This window comes from Anomalospiza imberbis, chromosome 26, assembly GCF_031753505.1.
Source record: "Anomalospiza imberbis isolate Cuckoo-Finch-1a 21T00152 chromosome 26, ASM3175350v1, whole genome shotgun sequence".
Taxonomy (NCBI): Eukaryota; Metazoa; Chordata; class Aves; order Passeriformes; family Viduidae; genus Anomalospiza; species Anomalospiza imberbis.
Window position 1 is genome coordinate 6,625,021 of NC_089706.1, and position 17,457 is coordinate 6,642,477.

At 47.6% G+C, this 17,457-nt stretch overlaps 1 protein-coding gene and 1 long non-coding RNA gene across 3 annotated transcripts in view; one reads left to right on the forward strand and one right to left on the reverse strand.

Annotated features, from left to right (window-relative positions):
- Positions 1 to 8,904, forward strand: part of DRAM2 (DNA damage regulated autophagy modulator 2) — a 146,839-nt gene extending 137,935 nt beyond the window's left edge. Inside the window, exons 4-9 of one of the 2 annotated variants that reach the window (XM_068173195.1) lie at positions 810 to 877; positions 1,428 to 1,567; positions 3,726 to 3,903; positions 7,238 to 7,320; positions 8,017 to 8,109; positions 8,590 to 8,904. In XM_068173195.1, the coding sequence (XP_068029296.1) occupies positions 810 to 877; positions 1,428 to 1,567; positions 3,726 to 3,903; positions 7,238 to 7,320; positions 8,017 to 8,109; positions 8,590 to 8,697 (670 nt within the window). In that variant the 3' untranslated portion in view covers positions 8,698 to 8,904. Of the gene's footprint in view, positions 1 to 809; positions 878 to 1,427; positions 1,568 to 3,725; positions 3,904 to 7,237; positions 7,379 to 8,016; positions 8,110 to 8,589 lie in introns of those variants that run through there. The other variant, XM_068173196.1, reaches the window with a different exon arrangement.
- LOC137462632 (uncharacterized) lies at positions 3,236 to 16,892 on the reverse strand. The gene is made up of 2 exons (XR_010993738.1): positions 10,292 to 16,892; positions 3,236 to 4,048 (listed from the first exon to the last, which is right to left on the reverse strand). It is a non-coding gene; the product is annotated as an uncharacterized lncRNA (long non-coding RNA).
- Between the last annotated feature and the right edge of the window lie 565 nt (positions 16,893 to 17,457).

Below are 17,457 nucleotides of genomic sequence, written 5' to 3' on the forward strand. Positions count from 1 at the left end.
AGGCATTGTATATATAGTTACAGGTGATATTAAACTGACAAAGGGGAAATTCAGGTTAAATGTTAGGAAGAAATTCCTTCCCTGTGAGAGTGGTGAATCCAGCACAAGTTGCTCAGAGATGCTGTTGCTGGCCCATGCCTGCAAGTGTCCAAGGCCAGGCTGGATGGGGCTTGGAGCAACCTGGAATGGTGGAACATGTTCCTGGTTGGAATGAGATAGTTGAAATGAACATTAAGGTCCTTCTCAACCCATGCTGGGATTTGTGTTTTACTCTATTTAAAGGTGTCTAGTTTTGTGCAAAACTCTAAGCTTTGGCTCTGTGAACATACCCTTAAAAATGATGATGAACTGGGGGTGCCTCATCACATCCCTGCTCAGAGTGAAGCCACTTGTTGCCACCAGGTTTGTTGCACCAGAAAATCCATACTAAAATCTTTTAGTATGCCAACTTTATTCTATCAAGGCTGATATATATAACTCAAGCTTTGCTCTTTCATTTTTCCATGTTCTTCATTTTTCCAGTTTTAATCCTTTTTATTCACCTTTTATGGCATCAAGATCAATATGAAAGGAACAGTTACTCTGAGCATGATCATTCCTTGCTCCAAGGCGAGCTTGTTTTTACTATGGTGATTTCTGCAGCTCTAAAACCAGCACAGCATAATTTGAGTAATGAAAAATTCAGTGAAAATCATCTGGGAGGCACTTTTTTTACATGTCCTTTGTAGACTGAAATAGGTAAAGTTGTGTTGGAAGTATTTTTAATATAAATAATATAGGATATGTATCACTCCATTTATCTTTTCCAGTGATACAGGGACAATACCACCTGAAAGATGCTTATTTGGGATCATGTTAAATGTTTCAACCTTCTTGGGTGAGTACAGAAAACTGTCCTTGTTGAGCTGCAGGCAGTTCTGTAATGCAACAGCTTTAAAAAAGGTCGCTTCCTTCTCCAGATCATTAAACAGCCCAGAAGTCTTACTCAAAAACTAAATACTGAGCAATAAATCTCACTTATTTTAAGCAATTCAAAATGTGTATCAGGGATGTTATCCACGAATTGCCAGTATGCAATTGTGGATTCCAGAAGGACAAAAAATGCATTCAAAAAAACAAACAGAAAAGTAAAAGCAATAAAAATGCAAATTCAAGGCAGTCACCTTACCTGTACTACAACAGTGGAGGGAGGGAAAACAACTTAATATGGCTTTTAAATGAAATAGATCCAAAAAATCTAATAATTTGATTTGTTTGCCATTATATTATTTCAATTTTCACTTCCAGCCTTTCAGCTTTCCTATTTCACTGTGCTGTAAAAAAATTATTGTATTTTAAAAGTTGCCTCTGTCACTCAGCATCTTCCCGGGTAAACAAGGCCACTGCTCCCCAGCTGGAATCTTACTGCCTGTGGCTGTCTTTGGCAGGGATGGCCACCATGTACGTCCGGTACAAACAAGTGTCTGCCCTGAGCCCAGAAAAACCCAAGATCCTCAGGCTGAATAAGCTGGGCCTCACACTGGGATGGATGAGCTGCTTTGGACTCTGCATTATTGCAAATTTCCAGGTTTGTGCTCCACGTGCACTGCTCTGCCCCTGCCAGAGCTGTGTCTGTTCTGAGATACCCGCTGTCATACCTGATAAACTGCGGATTTACAGAAACTGGCAAACTGCTTTTTTGTGAAATTCTCTACAGAGAACGGTTAAAAAATGTAAGGTTTGACTTTTCATTTGTTAGTTATTCTTTATTTGCTTTGGTACTTGTGAGCAGCTGTTCATGACATTTCAAAACATTCATAACCACCAAGATTGCAGAAGCCACACTTGGATCTCCTTCCAGGCAGGTTGAAAACCTGAGGTCCAGATTGATAACCTGAAAGTGGGGCTCAGGAGAATCAGGTATCAAATAGTATAAAAGGTATCAAAAACTTGTTACAACTAGAAGTAAAGCCAACAAAACCACCCAACCCCACAAGCCCAGCTCTGGAAAACCTGCCCTCTTGGGTAGATTTTGCTTCAAACCTTCTCAAATTCTTGAAAATTCTGCAACATTAATTCTTCTGATTTTCTCCATCCCAGGTCTCTATTTTTTCTTCTCCCCAATACTTTCCACTCCAAAAAACCCAAATCTGATATTCTCACCCATCACACCATGAGCAGGTCCCCATCATTGGCTTTATTTGCCAGGTGATTGTATAATTGCCAGCCTTAGCACATTAATTACCTGGTGGATTCTGGGGCTCTGTTGTGGTGCCTGTAGCCACCACAGGCTGCAGTGTCACCGCGGGCTCCTGCTGGATTAGGGACAGGGAAAACCAAAGAGGAAAAGTTCTTGGAAAGCTCCACCTTTTCCCTAGCACAGCTTCTCAAGTGCTTCAGCAGCCCCTGTCTTAGAAACCTCAGCACTCTCATTCTAGGCATTTTTCTTTTGGAGGCCTCAATCTATTTACTATTTTCTAGAGCTCTCAGAGGTCCCAGCCTCCCATTCCACACCCACCAAGAAGAATCCTCCAGGCTCTGCTCAACTCCATGATTTCCCTCCACTGCCCTCAATAAAGAGTTTTTCTACTTTCTTTGCATTTCACAACAGTCAAAACCCAGGAGGTGCAAGTTAATTTGGTAACAGTTCGTGTATCGTTTAATCTTGAGCAAAACAAAAGTTGGAAGTGATGCTCTTGCATATTGCCCTGAAATCCACTGGTTACTGAAGACCCCAAAGTGTAAAAATAGAGAATTTCTCTCTGCTGACACCTCCCTGCACAGCACATGATTTTGGAGCACACACCTTTGCAACCTGCCTATTTCTTAAATAGAAATTCTCACTGTGGATGCAGCACTTAAAATTCGTTTGTGCACAGAAAGTGCACAAGGAAAAGCTTGATCTTAAGAGTTACTCAGTAAGATACACAGAGAACCTCATGTTTTAGGGAAGGAAACATCTGCACAATTGGGGTGCAGGGAGGCTGCCAGGCCTTGGCTGGTGCAACAGGTCAGATGACACTTGCTGTTCCCTGTCTCTGGCTCATGTGCTAAGCTGGGGATGAGAGGAAAGGGCTGAACACACGTCGGTTTTCACACACATATTTTAATAATAAAATTTTAGTTGGGTTGGATTTTTTAGAATATCTTCTGGTTTTAGTTATTTTTGCTATTTGACACTTGGTTCTCCTGGTGGTGTTTTTAAGTATTGCTGCTTGATTGAACCCTGTTCCTTCAGAGTATTCCAAGATACTAATTTGATAAACAATTGTTATTCAAACCGGAATTAATTCAGAGAAATGCAAAACCTCATTATTTTTAATCCAAAATTGGATGCTAGAAATGTGTTGTATTTGTCCTGTATTACATAATCTTTCATAGATGCACAGGTTCTTGGGGTAGAAATATTGTCTCTCCCACTCCCTGCCCACCTGCAGGGATTCTCTCACCCAATTCCTGTGATATTGTCCATTTATGAGAAGAGCTCTCACAAATTCCTGTACTGAAGGTTCAACTGTGACCTTTAACAACATCACAAGAACTTAACAAAAGCAGAAATTCCAGAGGCTGGCAGGTTCTGGCTTCCAGACATCTTCCAATGGGGCTTCCAAAAAAAGTCTCTTGAGGACTGGCACAGTCCAGAACTGCTTAGCTCAGAATGGGAGAAGGTCACTGAGGGGTAGATGGCAGAGGTTTACAGAAGAAAATGAAACCAAGTTTTCACAGGCAGCACTTTCTTTCCTTAGAAATGCATCCTGTACTACATCCACGTGCTGGGAGCCTGCCTGACCTTTGGGGTGGGGTCCATTTACATGCTGGTTCAGACCATCCTGTCCTACCTGATGCAGCCAGAAGTGCACAGCAAAGACATCTTCTGGACCCGCCTGGCCGTGTTCCTCTGGAGCTGTTCCAGCATCTTGAGCAGTATCCTTTGCCTGGGCAGTGGCACCAAAACCCAGCAGTCTCTACAGGAGTTACACCTACTTGAACTGAACCACCACCATGTGCCACAAGAGGCCTGTCATCCTTGATTGTACACCCTATAGAGTGCCCTGTTCTGTATTCCAGCCTGGGAATTTCAGGGAAAATGGTTAATCCCTTTAATACTTTTAATATTCCCCCCTGGATATTAAAAAAAGGTAAGAGGGACAGTTACTACCCTTTCTCCACCCCTTTCCTACTGCACACCAGAGTCTGAAAATAGGAAAATTAAGAGGTCTCACTAAATTGAGAAATATGGGGCCAAAGGGAAGTGTGCTTAAAGGATGGGTGGTTTCAATGGGGGAAAAAAACAGGTAAGAAATAAAAGTGTGTTCCTGAGGACCAATATGGTGCAGAGTGTTAGATTAGGATACAACTGAAAAAGAAACCCAGAATGTAGCACAAGAGGAAAACAGACCATGTGGAGCAAGGCTGTGCCAGCTGGCTCTGGAACAGGGATGATGTGCTGGCACTTGCCAGGGAGACAAGTCTGGAGCACATTTCAAGGGTGAGTCAGGGGGGAACTTTGACCTCTGATCTCCTCCCTGCCCATCCTGCAGTTCAAAAGACAAGATATTTCTGACTGGCATTCCCTCGGCATCAGAGTCCATCACCCCCTTTAGCTCTGAATTCCAAGTGCTGGAAGCAGCTGTGGGGTTTAGAGAAAGAGAGAAGCACAGAATGGTTTGTGTTGAAGGAACCTTCTAGTGCTGCCCTCTCTCAGTGGGAATCCATTCTGGAACATTTATCCTTATATTTATATAACAAATGTGGGCAAACTCACTCAGAAACAGAGGCCTTTTTCCTCTCCCAAATCATTGAAACAGTCAGGAAACTGCACCAGAATAGTTCCCCTGCTCACCACAATGGACTTGGAAATTGGATTTGAAAATTAAACTCAGTTTTTGTGTCAAACAGGACAATAACACAAACTTCCTGAATTCCAGAGACACAAGATGCAAAACCCATTGCTTAAACACTGTCCCACTTGCAGCTCTATCCAGGCCACTGATTTAATCCCCACCAATCCCACGTATTTCCAGGCTGGCAGACAATAGCAACACTAAACCGTATGTCCCATTTCCCAAGGTTGGAGCATTTCACTGGGCTCCCATCCCTGCTGCTGCAGGATTATAGAATCTGAAGTAGTCAGAGGAGCAGGGACAGTGGGGCATAGGCTTGTTATCCGTCATGAAGGACCTTCACCTGCTGAGGGGCCTTGGCAGACAGCAAGGAAATCATCCAAGAAACTTGGAGAATTGTTGTATTTAACAGAAATTTTTGGTATTAGCAATCAAGATTTTCAGCTTTGAATAGGAAGGAACCAAACTGGTGAAACTAAAATATGTTCTATGAACAATATGATCTGCTGCAAGTTACGTTCCTCTTACAGACGCCAAAAGCCCACAAACCTCAGATTTGTAGAGGTTTTTGTGCCAATGTAGACTAATCAAAATTATAGGGAAGTTGTAGAAGTAATGATGTGTACATATATAACAATGAAAGAGGAAGAAAAGGGAAATTATTGTTCTAAATTAACAGCTCATAATGTAATAAGGGAAAGATGGGGAAAGGGAGAAGTCTGTGGGCTTGGGTTAAATGTTGTAACAGGTACTGGAAGACAGAAGGAAATGTATTTTTTGTCAGCTCTGGGGTCACAGCAGTGCCCATTCCCTGTGCTGGCTCTGCTGGGGCAGCTCTGGTCCTGGGGACAGCTCTGGGCCCCTCCTGACAAGAGAGACACTGAGAGGCTGGAGCATGTCCAGGGAAGGGAAATGGAGCTGGGAAAGGGTCTGGGGCACCAGGAATGGCTGAGGGAGCAGCTGGGGGGCTCAGCCTGGAGAAAAGGAGTCTCAGAGTGGGCTTTCTGGCTCTGCACAACTCCCTGACAGGAGGGGACAGCCAGGATGGGATTGTGCTCTGCTGCTGGGGAGCAAGGGCCAGGACAAGAGGAAACAGCCTCAAGCTGTGTCAAGGGAGGTTCAGTTTGGATAGGGGGGAAAATTTCTTCCTAGAAAGGTTGGTCAGGCACTGGCACAGCTGCCCAGGGCAGTGGTGGAGTCACCATCCCTGGAGAGATTTAAAAGGCATGTGGATGTGGCACTTGGGGATGTGGGTTTGTGGTGGCCTTGGCCTTGGGGAACAACTGGACTCAACCTCAGAGGTCTTTTCCAACTTAAATAATTCTCCAAATCCATGAAAATACTCCTGGTCCTGTGGTGGAGTGTAACAGCAGAACTGCCAGCCCAGAGCAAGGCAGTTGATAACTCACTGTAATGGCAGGGCAGGGGGGGGAATGGGAACCAGTTATTTTTGTATCACAATGATTAAATTCTTCCCACTGCAGCAGGAACTCAGGCAGATAACAAATAGCTCCTAGAGCTGCCCAGTTCAATTAAGCAGAAAATTGGGTGTCTGTGGTCCAATCAGTAACCAGAGCTGCTAAACCACTTACATCCATTTTTGAATAAGCTTCGGAAGTCTGGGTTCTTAAGGCCATGTTTGTGCTAGGAAGTCCAGCCTTGTTCACTACCAAAATTAATTTTTCACATCAGGAGGCTCTTCATGTTTAATCTCATTAACCACTGAAGAATTTAATATCTTAATCCTATGAAAATCGGGTTGTCTATAAATTAAATATCTGTGTTCCATTTGTTGTGTAGCAGGAGCACTTTTTTGGGTACCTTCCCTCTGTAAGATGTTGAAGAAGTGACATCAAACACTCCAGAAGGATCTAAGTCGTGCATTAAATGGGGGATCATTGTCAGATGGCGTGAAATCCAAAGCACTTCTCAAACCCTGACTAAGAGGGAAACAGAAAAGCCAGAAATCCTCTTTGCTGCAGGTGATACAGAATTGCAACCTGTGGCCCACAGCAAGAATGCAAGGTAGTTGAGACATTGACAAGCCATCAGAGAAAGAGATCCAGACTCTTATTAGGGTGGGAAATACCAGTAAAATTAAATTACAATGCTCAGTAAGTGTGCACATCTGATCATAGCTTAAACACTTTCATGAGAGCGCTGTGTTAGATCAGAGGAATAATGAGAGGCAGCACACAGAGAACAGAAATAATGGGTTTAGGTTCAAATTAACCTTTTCATGAGACAATAACCAGTGGGCTGGGACAAGCTACGGGTTGAAGGGCACAATGTGAACGGTCCATGGCACCATTACTGCTCCTCTGGCTGAGACCTCATAGCCTCAGCTCAACACAGTCTGCAAGTTCCATGTTCCTCATTCTTGGCTTTGAATCTTCCTTAACCTCTTCCCTCAGTGTTTGTGTCCTCGGTTGTGTTGTACAGTGGATTGTATGGACAGAATCTGGTGCAGAAACTGCATTGGGACCCCCAGGAAAGAGTAAGTGATTGGGGGGAGGGGAAATGGAGACCAAATTCAGCTGGATTTGGAGGGACAGGTGGGAACTTCCTACAGGGTCACAACACAGACTGGGATGGGAGAGCAGAGAGCTGTGCCAACCGAACCAGCCAGCAGCTCCTTGGAATTGTGGGATCCCAGACTGGGGTGGGTTGGAAGGGACCTTAAAGCCCATCCAGTCCCATCCCCTGCCATGGGCAGGGACACCTCCCACTATCCCAGGTTGCTCCAAGCCCTGTCCAACCTGGCCTTGGACACTTCCAGGCATGGGGCAGCCACAGCTGCTCTGGGCACCCTGTGCCAGCACTTGCTGAAATTCTGATTGCACAAAACTGTTGGATCTTCAAGTGTAACTCTAAATTAATCCCTCCTGCCTCTTGAGGAGGGCCTTGAACCTCCCTGCTCTTTGTTAGTTAAGCTCTGGATTAAGCCTTCAGGTTTTCTAAGTGCATATTAAATTCCTAGTGGGCATCATCCCAGTTGGATGGTGTTTTCCTGGTCATTCTTCAGCACTTCATTCTCAGAGATTCCAGATACAATAAGGGATTTTGGTCTCCAGTGGGAATAGTTCTGGATGCAAGATCTCACATGGGATGTCACAAGTCACAAGCCATCCTTATGCCACTGCAGGTTCCAGAGCAGTTTTCACACAGATTTTATTTCCCCTCTGTAACATAGGGCTACACCCCCCACATCATCAGCACCGTCTCTGAGTGGTCGCTGGCATTCTCCTTCCTCAGCTTCTTCCTCACCTACATCCGGGACTTCCAGGTAAAATGAAGTTAACGTTCTCTGTTTCTGAATAGCCCAGTGTGGTGCAGCAGGGCAGCCTTAGATTTTATGGGATCATGGAATCGTTTTGGTTGGGGAAGACCTTTAAGGTGATCCAGCCATTAACCTGGCATGGATCAGTCACCAGGGCTGGAGACCCTTGAGCAGCTCTAAGTGACCCCCATAGAGTCTGTCCCTGCTGTGTTACCACAGCTCCAGCATCAGCCTGGCTTTAACTAGCCTTGACTGGCCCTGACTGACTTCACTTCCAGTCCTGTCACAGGCACAGGGGACTTTTTCTCCAGGACAAGGCAAATGATGGAGCCAGTCCAGAGCACAGCTAGGAGCCAGGCACATGGTTCTGAGCTGATCTGTTGGTGTTCACAAAAATCTTTGGTGCTTCCTCTGGCCACTGAACTTCCCAGTGCCAAGGCAGTGAAGGAGCCACTCACAGGGACTCCCTTTGCCTTCCCTCCACAGAAAATCTCCCTGCGAGCCGTGGTCAGCCTGCAGGGCCAGACTCTGCACGAGAGCCCAGGGAGCTTCAGGGCAGAGGAGCAGGCACTGCTTATAGCAGGGAGCATCTGATGGATGGAGAGAACTCAGGGATTAATTAGCAATAACAGCTGTTATTTCTAAACATTTATTTTATATTAAAAAAGTATGAAGTCATTGTCTTGTACTCGACATCAAGGGCTTTGCACAGCTTTGCAAATGTTACCAGTACTGTGAATGAGTCTGTGACATTTCTACATTTTCCAATGTCATGAAGGATTAAATGAAGGTTATTAATGAGTTGTGTCTCCTCGTCTCTTCTTCCATACTCAGTTTGACCTCCCTCACCCTCATCTCTCCAGTGCTCCTCAGGCCAAATCCTTTTGGATGGCAGAGCCTCCAGCCTCACCTCTGCTCCCCTTGGGCCCAGCGGGCTGATCTATGCTCTGTAGTTTGGGCCAGATGGGATGGACCCCAAAGCCACCCCATCCTCTGAGCAGCCCATAGGGGAAAAACCTCTTCATACCACAGCCTACTCTGGAGATCAAGAGGCAGCTGGGCAGCTCCCTCCTGCTGGAAGGGCAGCCCTGTGCTGGCTCTGGAGAGGAGTGACAGGGAGCAAGCAGGAAAGCAGGAACCACATAGCCATGGAATCCCAGAAGGGTTTGGCTCAGAAGGGACCTTAAAGCCCATCCCATTCCATCCCCTGCCATGCATAAGGACGCCTTCCAGCTTGTTCCAGGCCCTGTCCAACCTGGCCTTCCTTCCCTCCCTCTCCCTGGCAGTTGTTGGAGCTGACAGGCAGGTTGACCCAGGAATTCTCATGCCAAGTGTTCCTGTTAGACAGGTGGAAGAGTTGGCCAAGGCAGCCCATGTCCTGTTCCCTCCCGAGGCAAGAGCTGTCCCTTAAACACCCCAAAGTGTCACCCCTGTTCTCGTGCTCTCGACATCCCTGGTGCTCCCTGAGAGCCTCCAACCTAAGCCAGCTGCTCCTTCCTCCAGCTGCTTCCAGCAGCTCCCAGAGTGCTGACAGCCCTTATCCCATCCCTGTGGAGTGTCTGTGTGCTCCAGAGGCTGAGCTCCATAAGCCTCTAAGTGCCAGACACACCAGCTGCTTCCAGGGTCAATCCATAGGGACAACCTCCCACACTCATGCCCAGGCCAAGCCAGAAGCCTTAAAAACAAGTATCTCAAATTCCACCAAAGTACAGCAGATTGAGGGGATATCTGATTGCACACAGACCTACCAAGTACCTCCACAGCTGCCTCTGAGCCCTGCTTGGCAGGAATAGCTCAGTTCCCTTCCCAAGTTATTGCTCAAGGCTTGTACATGAGTTCCAGCACATTTCCTCCCACACCAGAAACCCTTACGGTGGCATCTTCCCTTCCTGGAGGAGCAGACAAAGCACCTGGAAAGAAATTAATCTAAGCTGGAGGCCTCCTGGAAACCCCAGCAGTTCCCTGAGTAGCTTCTTTGTTCCAGATTGAAATGGGATGTCTCCATCCCTGTTACTCCATCTCCAGCCTGGTTCAGCCAGAGTTCAGGGTGGAAACAACATTTGGGGCCAAAAGATGCCATACTACTGAGGGCAGTGGGGTGAGACGACAAGTGGATGTGATTCCCATGGAGTCACAGAGAACCCTGGGCTCCATGGCCTGGGAAGGTTTCTCAAGTATTGTATTTTACCTGCTGATGAATCCTTAGGGATCTCATCCGCCCTGGAGAGCTGCACACTTGGCTACAGACTTCCTAAGCAGGGAATAGGTAAACCCCAGATCCTGATTTAACTGCTCCAATGTAGAAAATGTGATGTTTCAGCTGAGAGAATTTTTTGCCTCCCCCAAGGCTCATTAGACAAATGGTTTAAGCAAGAGATGGTGCCAACAGTGATGGGATCCCTGTGGAGAAGGAGGGAGAGAACTCTTTGCCTGATATAATGGGAGGAGAAGAAAAAACCCCAGTTGATGCATTCATGTAGCTCTCCAGGAGGCTCTAGAAGGCATCTGCCTGCACACAGGGCTTTCCTCACCTCCCCTTCACTGCTTTCTCCATGGATCCCTGCGAAACACAGAGAGGTTGATCCTGACAACAGACATCCAACCTGTTGCTCCCAGAAGCAATTCCTGCCCCAGAGAGCAGGAATTTCTCTGTAACTTAATGTCACTGTGATGAGCCAGCCAGGGCAGACTGAGGTTAAGGTTGGACAGTAGGAAAAATTTCTTCCCCAAAAGAGTTGTCCAGCCCTGGCACAGCTGCCCATGACAGTGGTGGAGTCACCAGTCCTGGAGAGATTTAAAAAAATCACGTGCATATGGCACTTAGGGGATATGATTAACGGTGGCCTTGGCAGTGCTGGGGAATATTTACTCCATTATCTCAGAGGCTTTTTCAACCTCAAAGATTATGATTTTACTGCCCAAACCAGTACATTCCTGGGTTTACAGTTAAACCCCCTAAACCTCCCTCACTGCTCTCCTATCAGCACAGCACCACGTGCTGGGATTCCTGCTCAGCTGCAGATCCATGGAAATTCAACCTCAGAGCATCCAACTTTTCTCTGTTTAACAACCTCCTCAATGCCAGGAAAACTCTTCCTGCTGTCTCACCCTTTGCCAAGAGATGGATGAGCAGCAATGAGGAGCAGCTCCCTGCTCCCAGCTGCTCCAGAGTTACACACCCCCAGTGAATCCCTGCCTTTTTCCCCTTCTTTGCAGTCCCACCAACAGAGTCTTGATCCAGGGTCTGGGTTGGGTCCCACCTCCCTTAGAATCATCATGGTTGAAAAAGACCTTCAAGATCATCCATCGAAGTCCATTTCATACTGCCACTGTAACCCCATAAACACCCCATAAAATCACATCACCCAGCGAGATCCAGACACCCTTTAAACAACTCCAGGGATGGTGCCTCCACCAGCTCCCTGGGCAGCCCCTTCCAATGTCTGACCAGCCAAGCACTGAACAAACTGGCAGGGTCCATTAATACACCTGAATTGCCCTGACTAGCCTCCTGGGACCTCCTCACACACTCATGGCCCATGAGCTCCACATGAGCCCAAGCTTGAGCGTTCAGCCCTGGCCTGGGCTGTTGTGGGTGGCCCTGGTTCACCTCTGCCCCTGGATTTATTCTGTGGACAGTCCTTAGATCTCGATTAATAGAATCCCAAGATGGTTTGGGTGGGAAGGGACATTAAAGATCATCTCATTCCACCACTGTGTCATGGGCAGGGGCACCTCCCACTATCCCAGGTTGCTCCAAGCCCTGTCCAACCTGACCTTGGACACTTTCAGGCATGGGGCAGCCACAGCTTCTCTGGCAGCCTGGGCCAGGGCCTCCCCACCCTCACAGGGAACAATTCCTTCCCAATATCTGATCTAACCCTTTCCTCTAGCAGTGGGAAGCCATTCCCCCTTGTCCTGTCCCTCCATGCCTTGTCCAAAGTCCTTCTCCAGCTCTCCTGGAGCCCCTTTAGGCACTGGAAGGGGCTCTAAGGTCTCCCTGGAACCTTCTCTTCCCCTGGAGCATCTCTCTCCAGGCTAAACATTCCCAACTCTCCCAGCCTGGCTCCAGAGCAGAGGGACTCCAGCCTTCTGAGCATCTCCATGGCCTCCTCTGAACTTGCTCCAGCAGCTCAACATCCTTCTACTGCTGTTGGGTCCCAGGGGTGGAGGCAGCTCTGCAGGTGGTGTCTCACCTGATTGGGGCATAAGGGCAGAACCCCCCTCCCTTGCTGCCCACACTGGGGGATCAGCCAAGGGCTTGGGGAGTTCCTGGGCTGAGGCATATCCAGGTCTCACCCACCAACACCCCCAGGTCATTCTCCCAGGGCTGCTCCATCTGTTCACCCCCAGCCTGGATCCATCCCAGGGTCACCCTGACCCAGCTGCAGCACCTGGAACTTGGCCTTATTAAACCTCCTGAGTTTCCCATGGGCCACTTCTGAGTTTGTCCAGGTCCCTCTCAGTGACTCTCTCCTTCAAGGGTGTCCCTGCCCCCTCTGCTCAGTGTCACCTACAAACCTGCTCAGGGTGCCCTAGATCCCTTCATTTGTCATTAATGAAGACATTATATAACACTGGTTCCAGTACAGACCCGAGGGACACTACTGATCCCAGTACAGATCCGTGAGGGATATCCCTGTCATTAATGTCCACTGGGACTCTGAGCCATTGACCAAACTGCCTGGATGTGACCATCCAATTCCTTATCCACCTGACAGTCCGCCCGTTAAACCCATCTCTCCAAAGAAGAGAAGGATACTAGGGGAGAACCATGTCGAATGGTTACAGAAGTCTAGAAAAATGACATTGGTCAGCTTTCCCTCATCACTGATGGAGTCACACCTATTGAGCTTCTCATCCACCAACAACCCCAGGTCCTTCTCTTCAGGGCTGCTCCATTCATCCCCCAGCCTAGAGTTGTGCTGGAGGTCACCCCAACTCAGGGGCAGGATCTCATCCTTGGCCTTGTTGAACTTCATGAGGTTCACATGATCCCACCTCTCCAGCCCATCCAGGTCCCTCTGGATGCCCCATCCCTTTCCTCCGGCATGTCACCCCACCAAACATCTCACTGTCAGCACTGTGCTGAGGGTGCCTCAATCCCACTTGTCCATGTCATTGACAAAGACAGCACTGGTCCCAACACTGACCCTTGGGGCACCACTTGTCACTGGTCTCCACTCGGACATACTTGTCTACAGCTGCAGACCACAACCCTTTGAGTGCCACCATCCAGCCAGTTCCTTATCCAGTGAGTGTTCCACCCATCAGATCTGGGTCTCCAGTTTTGAGACAAGGCTGTCCTGCAGGACAGTGTCAAATGCTTTGCACAGTCCAGCTGGAAGATGTCAGTTGCTCTGCTGCACCTATTAGCACTGTCACCTTGTCATACAAGGCCACCACATTTGTCAGGTACAATTTTCCTTCAGAGAAGCTATGTTGGTTGTCACCAATCACCTTTTATTTTCCAAGTGCCTTAACATAGCTTCCAGAAGGATCTTCTCCATGATCTTGCACACAGACACCAGTATGACTGATTGGCCTGTAGTGTACTGCATCTGCCTTACTTCTCTTTTGAAAAATGGGGTCAAATTTCCCATTTTCCAGTCAGTGGGAACTTCACTGAACTGCCACAACTTCTCAAATGTGATGGAGAGTGGCTTAGGAACTTCCTCTGCCAGTTCCCTCAGGATCCATAGATGCATCTCATCAGGTCCCACAGACCTGTGCACCTTCATATTCCTTAAATACTCCTTTAATGAAGTATTTAAGATACTCCAGTAGAAGATACTTTATCTTCTCAAGCCCAGAGAAAGGAACAGAGCTGGTGAAGAGTATAGAGCATAAGACCTCTTAGGAATGGACAAGAGAGCTGAGAGGCTCAGCCTGGAGAAAAGGAGGCTCAGGGGGACCCTCTAGCTCTCCACAACTCCCTGATAGGAGGGGGCAGCCAGGGGAGGTCAGGCTCTGCTCCTAGGGAACAAGAACAGGACATGAGAAAATGGCATCAAGTTGTACCAGGAAAGTCTCAGGTTGGACATCAGGAGGAATTTCTTCCTGGAAGGGGTGGTCAGGCATTGAAGGAACGGTTTTCCCAGGGAGATGATACAGTTCCCATACCTGCAGGTGTCCAAGGAATGCCTGAATGTGGCACTCAGTGCTCTGGGCTGAGTGGCAAGGTGGTTATCAGTCACAGGTTGGACTCAATTACACAGGTTTGATTTGATGACCTTGGAGGGCTTTTCCAACCTTAAAGATTCTGGAATTCTGTGGTTCTCCTGGTGTGGATGGTTCCTCCTTCTCTCAGTCCCTGCCTTTGCCCCTGCAACTCTGGCAGTGTGACTGGGTCACTTTCCAATGAAGACTGGGGCACAAACACTGCGAACCTCAGACTTCTCCATGTCCTGGGTAAGCAGGTGTTCCATTTCCTTCTGGAGAAGGCCCACATTTTTCCCAGTCTTCCTTTTATCACCAATGTACCTATAGAAGCTTTTCTGTTGCCCTTGATGTCCCTGGCCAGACTTAACTCTACCAGGGTTTCAGGTTTCCTAACCTGATCCCTGGCTGCTCAGACAATGTCTCTGTATTCCTCCTAGGCTGCCTGTCTTTACTTCCACACTCTTTGAGTTTGTCCAGGAGCTCCTTGTTCACCCTCACAGGCCTCCTGGAGTTTTTGTCCAAATTCCTCGTGCTTGGGATGTGTCACTCCTGACCTTGGGGGTGATCCTTAAATATGAACAAGGTCTCATGGACCCCTCTTCCCTCCAGGGCTTTATCCCATGAGACTCAACCAAGGAGATCCCTGAAGATGCATCCTGAATCCCAGGGCTCACTGTGCCCTCCTTGTTTCCCTGAGGATCCTGAATCCACAATTCCATTCACTCAGCCCAGGCTGCCCTTGAGCTTCTCACTCCCTACCAAGTCGTCCTTGTTGGTGAGCACAAGGTCCAGCACAGCTCCTCTCCTTGCTGGCTCCTCTCTCACTTGGAAGAGTTTATCCTCAATGCATTCCAGAACCTCCTGGATCAATTATGCTCTGCTGTGTTGTGAACGTGACACTGCTCTTGTCTGTCCAGAGCTTCATCTGATGGATGTTCTTGGTACAGCCCCCTAAAAGCTACCCCCAGGTGGCTTCCTGGACTGCACCTGGCAATGGCCAGATCTGGGTCAGTGCTGGGCTTGGCTACCTCAGATTTATGGTCGGACTTGATGATCTTGAGGGCCTTTTCCAATCTAAATAATCCAATGATTCTATGTCTAGGACAGACCTCTGTGAAAGTTTGTGCCTCACATAGAAATTCTGGGGCTGCTGTGGTGGGTCTCCAGTACAGGAGACAGGCACAAAGACAGTTCTGCACGGGACTCCAAGGCACCAGGTTTGGCTGATGTTGGCAACTTGCCCAGCACCATCTTCACTTCCTGATCTGTTCTGTCCAGCACTCACTGCCACCTCTGCTCTTTGGACTCTGAAATTCCTAAAAGGTCTTCCACTGATTCTTGCCAGGAATTTGCTTGAAGTTGTAATTCATATCCTAAATCCATGGATTTTGTATGTACTTAGCATAGCAATCCTGGTGTGCAACACTTTCCTACCAGCCTGGGCTGCACTCAGGGATGGCCACCAGTCACCTTCATTCCTGGGGTGACAGCCAGCATTTCCAGAACTCTTGTTCTTGTCACAGATTCTTCATAAATCGCAGGAGTTCAAGGATGAACAGGGCAGCAAAATGCAACTCATGCTGCAGATGGTGAGTCTGGATGAGGAGCAGCTCCAACAGCCTCAAGGTCCCTGGCTGTCAGAAGCCCCTTTGCTCCTCTTGGCGCAACTTTTCCCCGTGGGCACATCAAGAGACTTCTCTTGGCTCTCAGTGATCCCTGCAACCTTGCACTGGTGGTGTTCCAAGGAAGAGCTCTTTCTTCCATACTTGGTTTCTGAACTGCACCAGGTGTTTTCCATCACTATACTGGACATAGCCCATTCACCTTCTTCCATCAAATCCTGGTCACATTTCTTCAAAATTTTGCAGTGAGGATTCTTCTCCAAACTATTGTCTCTACAAAACCTCAGGCAAATGGACTACTTTGTTAGGGTAAAAGAGGTTCTGGGAGAAAGAAGATGGTGCATTGTAGAATGTCAATGTTGGAATCCTTAAGTGAAACGAGAGGGCAAGAGAACTCCACTTCATTAATTTTTTTGGAGATAGTTGGAAAATAAAGGAAAGACATTTGTTAGAGAACAGTAAGTGAGCAAAGCCTATTGGAAGAGTATCTACCAGGTGACTGCAGCACCAGACACATGACACAAGGCTGTCTCCATCTCCTTCCCAAGTTCCATTTCATCCTTTCAGGTGGGATGGAGTCGATGTCCTTCACAGTAGCCCTATGTCATGTCGTGTTTGGGATTTTGAGGAGACTGCTGATCATACACCCATGTTTTGAGGAGAGCTCCCACGACATCCAGATTTTCTCTTCTCTTGCTGTGCACCCCCTAGCAGGCTTGGGATGGACAGCAATTTGGGGATGGACAAGAAACTGGGAAGAGACACAGCCAGGACAGTCTTTCCAAACTGATCAAAGGGATATTCCATACCACAGAAGGCCGTGCTCAGCAAATAAAAGCTTTATAAAAGCAGGAGGATGGAAGGACATTTCTGGTCACAGTATTTGTCTTCCAGGCGAATACTGTGCACATGGAGACCCCAGAAATAGCCAATCTTCTGCCTGCTGACAGGATGTGGTGACTGAATTCCTGATTTTACTTTTTGTGCAAGTGGCTTTTGCTTGACCTGTTAAATTCCTTTATCTCTACCCACAATTCCATTCTTCCATTTTCCCACATGCCACAGGAGGGGAGCAAGTGGAGCAGGTAGGTGTCTGGGAGTTGGCCAAAGTCAATTCTGTCCCAAAACATCCATTCCATACACAGTGAGCCCATGGATACCACACTACCATCCTGACTTGCTTGTTCCACCACACTTCCCTCCTACCAAGTAATCTCAATCACTGCAGAGTTTATTTCCATTACCTTCCCTCCTCACCCACCACTGTGCATCTGGCCCACCAACTTGGTCTAGCTTAAGCTCTCCCCGTTCCTGGAAGTGTCGCGGGCCACGCTGGACAGGGCTTGGAGCAACCTGGGATAGTGGAAGGTGTCCCTGCACATGCCAGGGGGTGGAATGAGATGTGCTTTAAGATCCCTTACACCCCAAACCCTTCTATGATTCTGTGATTCTTCAGAGCAGGAACTTCCTTTTTCTGCTCTTGCAGAAAAAAACCTCTCTTGCCTCTCCAATCCACTGAAATCTTTCCCACTGTGAAAACTTAAATAAATAAGGAATATGGGACTAAATT